At 49.8% G+C, this 14,436-nt stretch overlaps 1 protein-coding gene across 1 annotated transcript in view; it reads left to right on the top strand.

Annotated features, from left to right (window-relative positions):
* Positions 1-2,748: 2,748 nt before the first annotated feature.
* Positions 2,749-14,436, top strand: part of Endod1 (endonuclease domain containing 1) — a 28,547-nt gene continuing 16,859 nt past the window's right edge. Inside the window, 1 exon segment of the mRNA XM_038322598.1 lies at positions 2,749-3,082. Within this exon segment, the coding sequence (XP_038178526.1) occupies positions 2,783-3,082 (300 nt within the window). The 5' untranslated portion in view covers positions 2,749-2,782.

The following is a 14,436-nucleotide window of genomic DNA, read 5'->3' as shown; positions in this document are numbered from 1 at the left end:
CGAAGAGCAGTAGGAAAAGGTCTTTCTTCTCTGCCCCTCCTGTCCTTACTCCTTCATTCTCCCTTCGCTGGAATTTGACTTTAAAACAGGTACAGAGTTCACATCTGAAGGTGCTGGGCTTAACACGACCATCAGAAGGGTCACAGGTCAAGGGGGCAGTGCTGGGCTTAACAGGTGCAATCAGAAGGGCCTATTAACCTCAAGCTGTGTGTGGGTGGTGGGGTAGGTATGAGCTTATAGGGAGGTGAATGGCTTGAGGGTGTGAAGTGGATAGGGGGTAGGGCAGACTCATGGGAAAGCAAGCAAAAGGAGAGAGAATGTGGCCTCTTTGTGCTGCAGGAAACTGAACAGCTCTCAGGGTGCAAGGTGGGAGCGGTAAGAGGAAGGGAACCTAAGGAAGAGGGGCAGTGGCGGTGGAACCAGCAGCGGGCTGGTCTTATCCGCAGGCTTAGGAAGAGTGATTGGAGAACGTGGGAGTAGAGGGGCAGGAAGTCACCGCATCTGCAAAGGAGAGTAGATGGAGTTGGGCACTGAGGGCCTGGCTCATTCAGTGCGGTCGTAGGATGCCATTGTCACAGTACGGGGGCAAGGGAGGCAGGCTCACATTTCCAAACAGCTTGGGCTAGAAACCCAAAGCACAGACATGTCCACTGATGCCACTGTATTTCACCTCAGCCACCATCCCTTCCTCAGGCCGCAGCTGGACGCTCTGGACTGGTGTTAGGGCTGTCTGGCTGTGAGGAGAGAAACCTAGAACTCTGGCCACAGCTGCTCCTCTGTCAGCAGTCCGAGGAGAAGGAAAGAGACTCAGAGTAACCAAGGCAAAACACAACAGAGACAAGCTGGCATTCCCGAGCATTCCTGGATGCTGCTAAGCCAGTCTTCCCTGGAATGAGCAATCAGTATTTGAATCAGCTCTGTACCTCCCCACCCTGTTAGGAGCTGTTCACTTTGCTTTCACTGGCCTGAAACTCACCACATAAGCAAGGCTGCCCTTCAAGCCCCAAGGACCCACCTTCATCTGTCTCCCCAGCATGAGATTACAAGTCTGTGACACCGTGCCCTGCTTTTTGACCCCAGCTCTGTGCATCAAACTCAAATAGACGCTCAGATAGTCCTTGTATCTGATCCTCCACACCCTAGTCTAGTCACCGTGGCAGCCACCATGACCACTAAACCTTCCCCCCAGCCTGGTTGCTTTCATCCCTTCTGGAGCACCCCAGTCTCTCCCAGAAATATGACCAAAAGACCCAAGTTTAGATAATAGTTTTTGTTTGTTTAGTTTGACTTTTTTGACATAGGTCTTGCTATGTAGTCTAGACTGCTCTTAAATTCTCATTTCTCCTGGCCCCTCCTCTCTAGTGCTGGGATTACAAGCCCGAGTCACCGTGCTTGGATCATTAGCCTAATATATAGTATTCTTTCCAAACTTCAGGTTATAATCCATTAGTCGCTCAGAGAAAACATTTAAATCAGCAACTAGTCATTACCTTTTATTTTAAAATTTAATTAATTAGTAATTTAATTTTGAGACAGGCTTTCAAACCCAATCCCCCTTTGAACTCCTGGTCCCCCTACTTCTACTTCCCTATGGGCATGCTACCACAGCTAGTTTACACAGTACTGGGAATGGGACTCCCCCCTTCTTACACACCAGGCAAGCACTCCACCCACTAAGCCACCTGCACTCCTGCCGGTTTCCTCTGCTCTGTATGTCACCAGCCTTCTGGGGAAAGTCGCCCTAGCTTGGGCTGCATTTCTCCTGTTGTCCTGTTCAGACTGCAGATTATCAGGCCCTCTCCGTAGACTATAGCCTAAAGTCTTGTAGGAGTCACGCGGTGAATTCACGGTGTTTTCAGGGATTCTTTTAATAGCATGCCTTCTGAATTGTTAACAAGCTGGATTCCCTCTGGGCCGTACTCACCACGCAGACACCCTTCTCTTGTTTGCTCTCACTGTACTAATCCCCGAGGCAGGAGTGATCTCGGGCATATAAACGGTGGGAGGAATAAAGGGTGTTGGTGGTCTCTTTCCCTTCTGAGTTTCAGTTTGATGTCCAGCCCCAGCACCAAGGAAACCACAGCAGGGCTGTGCTGTCAGCCGAGGAACTTCCTTTAACGGGGATTATTTATTTATTTATTTACTTGAAGCAGGGTCTTATAGAGCCCTGTTTAACTTTGAATTATGGATCCCCTTTGCCTCTATCACCACGACTGGCTTTAACCGGGTTTGTTTCTTTTCTTTTCTTTTCTTTTCTTTTCTTTTCTTTTCTTTTCTTTTCTTGTTTCGAGACAGTATTTCTCTATGTAACAGCCTTGGTTTTTCTGGAACTAACTCTGTAGATGAGGCTGGCCTCGAACTCACAGAGATCCTCCTGTCTCTGCCTCCCAGGTGCTGGGATTAAACCCGTTTCCACCACCACCCAGGATCTGATGCAGAAGGCTCTAATGAGACTTGTTCTGCGGGCATCTCCCACCCCTGAGCATCCCGGAGGGCCCTAGTGCGAGCAAGCCCTGGCTTCTCAGCCCCAGCGCGGGGGACCGACCCTCGGACTAGGCCAGACCAGCTCGGAGGGGGCAGTAGGTCTGGCACCCAACAGCAACGCGGCAGGGGACCAGTTTCCCCGCGCGGGTGCAGCCGCAGAAAGCCGGGCGGAACGCTGCAGCCATCTTCGGGGTGGAGGCGGAGAAGGGGCGCGGCCTTGGCCCGGAGCCGCCCCGGCTGAGCGGCAGCGCGGACTTCCCTGCTCCTGCGGCGCCCGGCCGGCCGCGCAGAGGCCGCCATGGGCTGTGCGCGCTGGATCGCGCTGGGCGGTTTCCTGGCCCTGGCGGGGCTGCTACAGGCCCGGCTGCTGACCCCGCTTCAAGCAGGCTTCGGTGAGTGCGACCGGTTCTTCTATGCGGGGACCCCGCCCGCCGGGCTGGAGACCGAGGCGCACGTGAGGATCTGTCAGCGCTTCGCGGGTTCCGAGCGCTTTGCTACCCTATACAGCCCCGGCCACCGCATCCCCGTGTTTTCCGCGTTCCGAGCCGCGCGCCCCGCGCCTCTCAGTGCTGAGCAGCGCGGGCTGCTTGAGCCGCAGGTAAGCAGGGTTCGGCCCCGGGGTAGGGTGGATGGGAGTGGGAGACGGGCCGGACAGAGGACCCGAGATTCAGCCCCCCCACCACCCTCGGCAGCCTGCCGGTGGGAGTTGACACTTGAGCCGCAGGGGCGGGAGGTCCCCTAGGGAGATGGCCCTCCCTCCTTGTGGGCGCAGACGCCTGCAGTGTCTGGTTGGTTTCCTGGGTAGTAGATGTGATGAACTAGGAGGCAGCCCTCGGGATCCGGGCAGATCGCGGGAAGCTCAAGCTTCCCAGGCGCGCCCTTGTCCTCTCCACAGCATTTATTGGGGCGATGGGCAAGCTCACCCCATTTTACAGGCCTAGGAGCTTGCAGAAGACCCCCCACCCCACCCTCCCAAGCTGGTAAGGTGAGCTGGTCTTTAGGCTAGGGGAAAGCTTGTGAGAGCGCTGGGCTTTGAGAAGCTCAGTGGCGTAGTAACCACCGAGGAGGCGCAAACTAGTTTGTACTGACTCTTCATAACTGTAGATTATCAGACCATTGGCAATCATGTGACCTTTCACAGTGTTGGGTCTGTCTGGAGGCAGGGATCAAGCGCTCAGAAAGGCCTCTATGGGCCCTGCAGAACCTGCTGACTGCCTCTCTTCTGCCAGGACTCTGCCGCAACACCCTGTCCTGCCTCTCTCTGATCTCCTCCCAGCCTTCCAGGTTTGCATGCCCACAGCCTTTGGTTCCTGATGGCCATCCTTACAAAGCTTCAGCGTTTCAGGTGGCTCCGCCTGAAGGTGTGGGTTGTTTCTCTATCAATTTCCAGCTACCACATCCTGGCCAGGAAGGTTTCAGGCAGTCTGCACCAATATTACCTCCTTACATCTTTCCAGCAGTTTGTTGATCTCGGGACCTGTGAGGCCAGGCCGGCAAAAAGAGTTACATTCCCCTAGTGTACCCCTAGAACCCGAGTTCTTTATGTTCCCCGGGCCTGGGAAGAAAGCAGCAACCTAGTCCATTCTCACCAAGGAGCTTGCTAGCATCTGGAGGGGATGAACATCCAGCCGGTGAAGCCGTGAGAATTCTGAATGCACTTGATGACCACTTGCTGCCCGCCTGTGTGCATTCAAAGCCTGCTTCCTCTAGACTCGCTGTTGACTGACGAGGACCGCAGGATGATAATAACAGGATGATGGGGGCGAGGGAGAGGGGCTAAGTGAGCTACTCTGTGTTCATGTCCCCAGAGGTGCAGGACACATAAGTACTAGCTGCTCTTGTGCTGTTCACAAAAACACATCATTTAACCAAGGTAAACAGAGTTCTGGAGGATTTAATGCATCGGTAAGGTGATAGCAGAAAGCTGTAGGGTCTGCTTGGCATTTGTTGCTGAGACTGGAAGAATTAGGTATGTTCAGGAAGGAGAGGGAGAGGGAGGAGGAAGAAGAAAATACCAGCCTGGCATTGTGTGAGGTGGGCGTGGCAGATTCTTGGATCATGACTTGGGAATGATTGGGGCAGGTAAGCTAATACTGTATCCTAAGCCCTGGAACCAAGGACTCAGAATAAAGAGGAGTCATGGGAGGGAGGGGCAGGGCAAGGACTCATCAGGGAGACTTAGGCAGAGCCGGGGACCTGTTATTAAGGATTCATAGGGGAACAGGGTTTGACAATGAGGCTGTGGAGACCCTGGGTGGAGTAATCGGGAAAGGCTGAGAGATCCAGATGGAGAGCTGAGAGAATAGCTTCCAATGGCAGCTGGAGCTGTGAAGAGTCCTGACTTCTGGAAAGTTCCAGAGGGTTGGACTGTGGCTCAATGGATAGAGTGTTTGGCATTCACTTAGCCCTGTGTTTTATTCCCAACACTGCATAGAATGGGGCTCCTGCATACAATTTCAGCATTCAGGTCAGAAGTTCAAGGTCATTCTCAGGTCGCAGACTGAGTTGTAGGCTAGCCTGGAGTATAGGAGACTTAGAACAAACAAACAAACAAAGCTGAGAACCGAGGCTGCTTTTCCCTGTAAGATGGTGGGCTCCACAGTGTCCTACCTTGAAGTCAGCGAGGGGCCAAAGAACACTGAAGGGAAGGAAAGGCAGAGGGAAAGGGAGAAGTGCAGGTGCCTCTAGGCCACTGCAGCAGGCTGCCCTGTGTGCTTCTGTTCCAAGACCTGCCTCTCAGCCAGTGCCCCACTGCAGGTCCTGCTCATGGCTCAGGATGTACTTCTAGCTGCTTCCAAGAAGTTCCTGTGGCCAAGTCCTTTTGTGTACACATCACCTTATGAGGTCAGCATGACCAGGAGGTCTAGAGGCAGGAGCTGACAATTCAGCACTGGCCTATAACAATGAGTCAAGCAGGGTGGCACTAGCCCAGCTGGGCAGCCCGGGAGCTCTTAGACATCCTGAATCACCCCCAAAGACAGTCTCTGAATGGAAGATGCAGAAATGTAGTCACTGGTGCTTCGAACCTTTGAGGTGTTGCTCCTCCACACCCCGGGGACAAAGCTCAAGCAGCAGGCTGGGCGTTTCCATTTGCAAGACCCTTTGGGTGTCGAATGCTCGTTCCAAGTCAAGTCTATCCCTCCTGTCTCCACACCCCACAGGAATGTTGTCAGGCTTGCCACGCCTGTGGTCCCCTGGAATGCCTTTCTCACACTAACCCTGAGCTCCCTCCTTACAGCTTTGCTGGAACGTCTCCTCCACCTGACTAGGCTGCTCCTGAGTCAGGCAGGACCACACCTCTATGCTCTCCTGTACTAGCTTCCACATCCTCATTCTCCACAGGGCCCTGCTGTATAGCCCAGGCTGTCCTCAAGTTCTCCATTTTCCTGCCTCCACCTCTCTAGTATGGCGATTACAGGCCCTGGCCACCATGGCTGATTTCTCTTCCTTCTCCTCCTTCTTCCAAGACAAGAGTTTCTTTGTGTAGCCATGGCTGTCTTGGAACTCACTTTGCTTAAACCATGGTCTCAAACTCAGGGATCTTCCGTCGCTGTCTCCTGAAAGCTGGGAATAAAGGCATATGCCACCATGCCCAGTTTTGATTTCTTCATTTTGTATTTACTGCAGTGTTTTGTAATTGTCTGTTCCTATTGTCTGTCTGTCTCCCCTGCTTGAGCCCTAGAATTCAGACTGAGGATGTAGGGCATAGGTTATTTATTCCTGCAAATGCAGATCTTAACACATAGAAAGAATTTAATCAGTGATGGATCGAATGAGCCAGTGGATCACGCAGGTGCAGTGGTGAGTGGTCCTGCCGGGATGTTTTGGGTGCGGTGTTTCCCTGGGTCAGAAACTCATCCTTATTGATGGCAAGCAGCCCGTGCTGTCCACGCATTTACAGGTGGAGCCCTCTCTGGCCTCCATTCAGCACTAGCTTGGGGCTTTGGGACGCTGCAGTGACTCGGCTTCTATCTGTGCTCGCAGGCCCCAGGGTCCCCAGCCCTGCAGCCCGGTGTTTGAACGCTTTGAGGAACAGAAAGAGCAGTGTGGAGGGAAGCATTGAAAGCCTGTGACCTGTGGGGAGAGGCTCACCTGTAAACCTAACGTGACGGATGGTGAGAGGCAGAGGGGAACAGAACTCCCCAAGACCATCCTACCTGGGGACATTTCAACTGGGACTCCAGAACCTGAGAGCAGTGTTACATTTAAGGAACAGGGTCTGCCAGTGTCTCAGTGGCAAACGGAATACTTCTGTATATGATAACCATGATTTCCAAAGTACACTCATACCCAAATCCGGCATGAAAGACCTTTTTATAAACAGGACCATAAAGGGAATGGCCTTTACATTATAGCCAGTGACGGCAGAGTACATTCATTAATCTTTTGTGTTGTTGTTGTTGTTGTTTCGAGACAGCATTCATTAATCTTAAAAAGATACATTAAGATAGACCCATCACTGTCTCTTCATTGCTGACACAAGGAAATTGACCAGAGAGGTTAACTGGTGTCTCAGGTCACACAGCTTGGATCTAAAAACAGGACCCATTGCTTTTAGTATAGTGTTCTTTTTATACACATGGGCATCCTCGTGTCTCTTTCATAGGACAATCTTAATTTCTACTCTTTCTCTTTTCCACTGTTGAGAACATGCATGAGATGCAGAAATCCTGTTTAAGCTCCAGTGGCCCTGCAGTGACGAGGACATTTCCAGAGGGCCCTAGAAGGTTATATTTCACATTTCAGTGAATATGCTCAAACGAAGCCATCTTGGTTAGACCCATGAGTTCTCGGTTTTTAGTTTATGGCAGTTGCTTCCTGCCTACACACCCAGAAGCAATTGGACACGCTGTTTAGTTTATTGTAATCTCAGCCACCACACACTGAAGTCTCCCTGTACAGGGTGCAGTAGTCAGGGCAGTTCTGGGTTTTACTTCCTGATAAAAGGCTTGGTTCAGATTCCTGGCCTGCTGTGTACAAGCCGTATGACCTTGTGTCTACCAGCCTGCTTTTCCCGTTTGTTTATCAGAGGCAATTGTGACATCCATCGTAGAGTGGGATTGTAATCAAGCCAGCATAGTAAGCGCGCAGTGTAGCCTTGGGACTGTAGACACACAGTATTAATGTGTACTCTTTGTTGGGATCTAAAGGGTGCCGGGTGATCACAAATGCACACACGGGCTAGGTGGGTGTCTTTTGCACTACCACAAAGACCCTTCAACTGTGAATATTCTCAAATACACTACATCCCACACTCACGCTAGTGCTCAGCACATGTGTAGAGAGAACTTGAAGGAATGAAAAGTGGGATGGATGTGTGCATTGATGGATGGATGCATGATGGATGGATGTGTGCATGGATGAATGGGTATATGGGTGCATGATGGATGGATGGGTGCATGATGGATGGATGGATGCATGATGGATGGATGCATGGAGTAAAGTGACAGAAAACCAGCAACAACAGAGAGGTATCAGAGACACCTCCACCCTTTCTGGTGCTGAGCAACCAAGAAGTGTTGTGTCACAAACAGTGGTCAGGGCGTGTGAGAGCCTGGTGAGGCTGGAAGTGCAGGACTTGGGAGGACTCCCATGTCAATCATCTTCAGCTCCCTGAGAGCACTGGAGCCCTTTCCTTCCCTGGCCCTTTCTTCATCTGTGGATCCAGCATTCCCATTCATCTTCAGGCTATTCTTGGGATCATGCTAAGGGCTTGCTTTCCCTCGGGAACACAGCTACATAGTGGTACCTCTACATACTAGGGCCCTTACTTCTGGCAAAGAACTTCACCATCAAACTGTTTTTTTTAAATCATGTAATATCTCTAGACCTGGTGACCCATGTTTTATAGTTTAAGCAGCTCACGTTTAAAGTGACTAATTAACTTATCCAAGGTCTTTCAGCCTAGGCTGCCTGCACCCTCTTTGGTGCTGAACATCCAAACCCTTTAGCTCTATTTCTTGTCTCTCATGCCATTTTCTAGATGAGTTTCCAGCTGAACTGACAAGATGGTTCAGCAGGTAAGGGCACCTGCTGGCATGCCTGCAGGCCTGAGCTTGGTCCTTGGAACCCACATGGTGGAAGATTCCACACGCTCACCCTCTGACCTCCACACATGCCGGATGGCATGCACATGCCCCTCCCCATATTGGCTTTTTTTTTTAAGAGAAAGAAATAAAATGTGGAGTTGAGTAGGTTGTGTAGGTGAGAAAAATCTCGGAAAAGTTTGGGAATGGGAAAAATGTGATCAGAATATATTGTATGAATTTTTTTCAATTAAAAAAATTAAAGATTTCTCCAGAGTCCAAGCTGACTAGATACGCTGTTTTATTGAATTGAACCAGTTCTTTGGTCAGCTTGTGCTTTGCCACAAATGCATGGCTCTTAAAATCACAGCTTCATATTGCTCATAACTTAGCTTTTAGCTCCTGGTGATTGGATGGAGCTTTCCTTGAGACATAGCCTTTTCATCTCTGGGCTTCTAACTCCTCCCCTTTGAACTGCTAAAGCAAGGCAGTGCAGCTCTTCTGGGGCACCTTCTCTCTGTGAGAAGTACCGCAGTCCAGGGGAACTGGAATTTCTCGCACTCGAGATGCAATTCCTAGCTATTGTGCAGTTACCTTCCTTTCCATCCCCAATACTCAGCATAGGTCTCTTGACTCTGTGTCTATTTGTTCACAGAAAGGAAAGAAATAGCTGGGCATGGTGGTGCTTGCCTGTAATCCTAGCTGTCAGGAGGTGGAGGCAAGAGCATCAACCTTATACAAGGTCATCCTGCACTACATGGTGAACTTATGACCAGCCTGGGCTCCATGAGGCCCTGTCTGAAGAAATAAAACAAAAAAGGAAGGAGGGATGGGAAGAAGAAACTGATTTTTGCACTGAACCGTGTGTGGAAGGTCCACTCAACACTCCTGTTGTGATTTATTGACTGTGTACCGGACAGAAGTGTAGCCTACCCCAAAGGAGTCATTCTGAAGGCATTATTTAAAAATATAAGTTAAATCAAATACCATGTTTTAGTTAACTTCTGCTTTAATTTCAGATTGTCCTGAGCTGTGATTGCCCTCTGTTAGGATAGACACACAGCGCTGTCACCAAGCTTAGGGCTACAGAGTTCAGTGAGCATCAGCTATGCTTCATTGTTAAGAGATCGGTGAACCAAATAGACAGCATTGCCTGTCTTACGGCCAGGTACCCGACAGAGAGTGCAGACGAGTAAAACGAATCCGTGAAAGAAACATTGCGTGACGCTAGTTCTAAGCGCTAAGGAGGAAAATAAATTAACCTATCAAGGAAAGGTGAGATTTGAGAGGGTTTTCTTACAATGACATCATTAAGAATGTAATGGGTACAAGTCTGAAGGGAGGGAAGAAGCCACTGGAGCAGATATCTAGGGCAAGAACCTTCCTGGCAAACAGCTGTAAGTGCAAAGGCCCTCTGGTAGGTGTGGTCTTTGTACGAGGAGGAAGCAAGAGGCCAGCATGGCGGTGGGAAGCAGAGTAGGGAACGAGTGGAAATGCTGGATCACTCAGGTCCCGGTGGGTTTTTTGGAAAGAGTGGATTTTCCACGGTGTGAAATTGAAAGCAGAGGCTGACACCATGATCCAACTCACATTTAGAATGGTTCTGGTGCTGCCAGAACAGGTGTGTGGACTCAGCTACAGACACGGAGATTAGTTAGGAGCGTCCTTCAGAAAGATACAGCGATGGCTTGGTCAGTGTTTGGGGCCCTTATGGCATGACTCTGGTTCTCAATGCATTTTGAAGAAAGGACTAGGGATCTGCGGGGTGAGAGGATGGGTGGAGTTGCGGGTGATGCCGCAGAAGTCCTGTGAATGGGAGAACAGCCCTGGAAGAGCCAGTTTGGGAACAGATCAGAACTGGTGTTGCTTGGAAGGGCAAGAACACTATAGTGGCTACTAGAGGTGAGAGCCATGGAGCTGCCTTGTGAGTGCTGCCTAGTGACACTGGATGATATCTGCTAGACGTCTGCACAGTGTGCACTTACATTTGGTGATGCTGTTCACCACACCGAAAGCGTTGTTAGTAGAACACGTTGCCAAAAGCTGTAAGTGACAAAGAGTTTATTTGGTTTAAAATCCCGGGCCACAGTCCATCATTACAGGGAAGTTAAGGTGTCAAGAGCTTGAAGCAGCTGGCCACGTCACTCACAAGGACAGAGTGCACTGAACTGATCCACGTGTGCCAGTGTCCAGCTGGCCGTCTCCACTCTTACACATCCTGAGACTCCCTGCGTAGGGAATGGTACTGCCCACAATGGGCATGTCTTCCCACCTTAGCACAATCAAGATAGTCTTCCACAGACAATTCTCAGAGGCACGTCTCCGGAGAGATTCTATATTTTGTCAAGTTTATAATTAACACTAATGATTAAAAGAGGGTAGGCTCTCCTACTCCACACACACACATGCATATGCATGCATTCCAGTGAAAACACACTGACACAGAGAAACCTTGAAAGGTGTTAGATATGCCTGCCACCTTTGCATCTTGCAAAAGTGGTCACATGTACCAAAACACCTCAAACTGGTACACATTACACATGTTTGCTTCTTGGTATGTCGGTCATGCCTCAATAAAATTCTCTCTCTCTCTCTCTCTCTCTCTCTCTCTCTCTCTCTCTCTTTCTCTCTCTCTCTCTCTCTCTCTCTCTCTCGTGTGTGTGTGTGTGTGTGTGTGTGTGTGTGTGTGTGCATGTGCATTTGAGGCTTAGCTTTGAACATTCCAAATGCGAGACACCTTCACGGTTTTCCTTCAAAGGTTTTCTCTTCAGGAAGCCTAGCTTTTCAGGGAAGTAAAGCCACAGGAGCCTAGCTAAGTCAGTAATAAAGCAAGCACACTTCAGGGACCGAAAGAAGTGATACAGGAGAGCACCTTCTCACTGAATGAAAGGAACAGAAAGGAGACAGAGCCACGCATGCATAGAAGACAGGCAAAGCTCTAGTGGGCAGTTAAGCTTGAGAATGAGGGGCACCACTGGGCTGCCTGACTTAACAGAAGGGGTGGCTGGCTTTTGTGTGATGAGGTGGGAAGGCTGACGTTTGGTGACTCTTCCTCAGTCAAGGGCATAGCTTTCAGTGGTGTTTCCTTCCTCTGCATAAACATTCTGGTTTTGTGCTTAGTGGGCTCATGGCTGATGACATCATCTAGGAACCGAGACTTGCTCTTGCTGCTGGCATCATTCTTTCCCCTAAGGTCTTGGTCCTGTGCTTCAGTTTGGACTTTATAAGGCTGAGTGCTTAAGCAGGCAAGAAAGTACAAGGAAGAGGATCAGACACACTCACCTGCCCGGCGGCATTGGGCCAAATTAATCATGCCTATAGTCTCAGAGAAAACAGTTTCAAGTTATCAGTTTGTCTCCGTGACTCGGAGGGTAAGGCAGCAAAGGGGAAGACACGATATGAAGTCAGGGCCAGAGCTTTAGTCATTCTCAGTCATCCACGAGATGCCTAGGTGCTAGAGTTTGGTTTTTAGCAGAGCAGGCTTCTGGTTCCTGTTGAGTAACCCAGGCAACCAAAGTAAAACACATACCTGACAAAGATAACTTAAGGCAGGAGGAGTTTGTTTTGTTTCATGGTTTCGGGAGACTTCAGTCCACTGTCGTGGCCAAGGCATGGTGGAGGGCTGTATGACTTCTGGTTGGAGCACCGAGCTATAGACATGAATCCACACAGTCAGGGACCAAGACCAGCATGGCTGTGCCTAGGTACAGAGCTGGAACCTTCACAGCCCCCAGTGGGCTGCTTCTACCAGCGAGGCCCACCTCCTAAATGTCCAGAGCCTTCAAAAATACTGCTTTCCATTGGGGGAAGACGTTCAGAACACGAGCCCGTTGGGGAATTTCCAGTGCCAAAGCTAGTGGTAGTCTTTTCGTTGTCAATTGTCAACTGAGGCCAAGCAGAGAAAGAGGAGGCACTGGGCTTCCCACCACCATTTTCTCTTGTCTTTGTTGTTTGGCAGGGCAGGGCCCGAGTTTTAACTTAGTTTAGTCAGAAAGGGCTTCCGGGCAGTAAATACACTGACTTTGTGCCTCGCCAGAGGTTCTCTGTTGAAAGTGTCAAATGCGTGCTTTTAGCAGGTGGCAGGTTAAGGGTTGGGGTCTTATTGTCTTTTGTCCCCTTGTGATGGCTTCTATCTGTCTCGCAGTTGAGTTGGGCTCAGCTCAGGGCATCCCACCTCTGCCAATGAGCAGAATGCCTTTTATGACTGTGGGAAGCAGACTTTCACCTTTCTGAGAGTCCTTCTCCATCCTTTGTCCAGACTTCATCACAGCTTGGCCAGTGTGCTGTCCTGTGGATTTTTGAGGGGGCAGTGGGGTCTCCAGGAACCCTGCTTGACATCATCTTAACATCCATTATAAAGGAGAGGAATAGAAACAAATGTGATTGCTGATTGGATGGATCAGTACGTGTGACTGGACAGGGCCCTCTAAGGAAATGGCCTCTGTCTGGTTCACAATAAAAAAGCAATTTAGGGGAGAAAGAGGTTAATTTAAGCTCACAATCCCAGGTCATAGGTCATCATTATGTAGAAATCAAGGTAGAAACTTGAGACAGCTAGTCATGGCACATCCATCGTCAAGAGCAGAGAGAAGTGAGTACGTTTATGTTTGCTTGCCTGATCGCGTGTCCTCAGCTTTATTTCCCCACCTCCTGTCTAGGGAATAGTGCCATCTACAGTGGCCTGGGCCTTTCTACATTAATTAATTAATTAAGACAGTGTTCCATAGACATGCACAGTTCATCCCCACTGATACCCTTTCCAGGTGATACGAGATTGTCAGTTAAAGATCGCCATTGCAGCTCTGTGTGCATTCCTGAAAGAGTGAGTAGCCACCATTGGGTCAAGGCAAGTAGCAGCATGGGACAAGGAAGACCAGCTTTTGAGCCATCAACCTGTTTTGTCCCCATCCTTGGATTTCTCGGCTGTGTCTGTTGTCCTGGAAACCTAGCATCAGATCTACCTATTTCAGGGATGAGGACAGTTTGAGATAGCTGGTGGCTTTTCTTTCTGTGCCTGAACTGCATCAACTTCACCTTGGTGACGTTTGCCATCTGAGGTTCATGCCCCTAACCTTTAAAATTTGCAACTCAGCCCCCAATGGCTAAGGTCAGTTCATCCTTCCTGGCTCCACTGTGGCCTTCCTGTGCACTGCCCTGAAGCTAGAGAAATTCTCAGAGAACATTTACCTCTTTCCTCAGGATGCCCCATTTCTCTTTGATAAAGACATAGCTCCTTATCACAGCCAGGAGAGTTGTTTGGCCCGCCACTGCTCTCCTCCCACCTTATCTTTGCTCCCATGCCTTACCATGCCTTCAGTGTTGGAGACTGGGCCTTCATTCTGATGATTATTTCAATGTCCATCTTCTGTCCCACCACACGGCTTTGGCACACAGTGCAATCCTTATGTATTGCTTTTGGCTTTCTGTAATATCCCCAACTAGGCCAACTGCCTGTGTGTCTTAGTTAGGGTTTCTATTCCTGGGATGAAACCTCATATAAGGCAGCTTATAAATGAAAGAGTTTAATTTGGCTTATGACTCCAGAAGGCTAGAGTCCATGACAGTGGGTTGAAGGTGTGATGAAAGGGGCTGGAGCAGTGGTTGAATGCTTACATCTTCATCCACAAGCAGGGGCCAGAGAGAGAGCACACTGGGAATGGCATGAGTATTTCAAAACTCCAGAGCACCAAGTGACACATGTCCTCCAACAAGACCACAGCTCCTAATCCTTCCCAAACAGTTCCACCAACTGGGGAAAAACGCTCAAACATATGTGCCTATGGGACCATTCTCATTCACACCACCACATCAAAAATAATGTCACCCACACACATGCCGTTGTCCGTGTATTATAACCACATAGCTATATCTATGACTGAGTACCGCATGACTCAACTCCAAGGCCCATTGAGGCAGGCCAGGGCTG

Source organism: Arvicola amphibius, chromosome 3 (genome assembly GCF_903992535.2).
Source record: "Arvicola amphibius chromosome 3, mArvAmp1.2, whole genome shotgun sequence".
Lineage (NCBI taxonomy): Eukaryota > Metazoa > Chordata > Mammalia > Rodentia > Cricetidae > Arvicola > Arvicola amphibius.
Note: the sequence above shows the minus strand (reverse complement) of the source record. Positions and strands in the feature narration are given on the sequence as shown.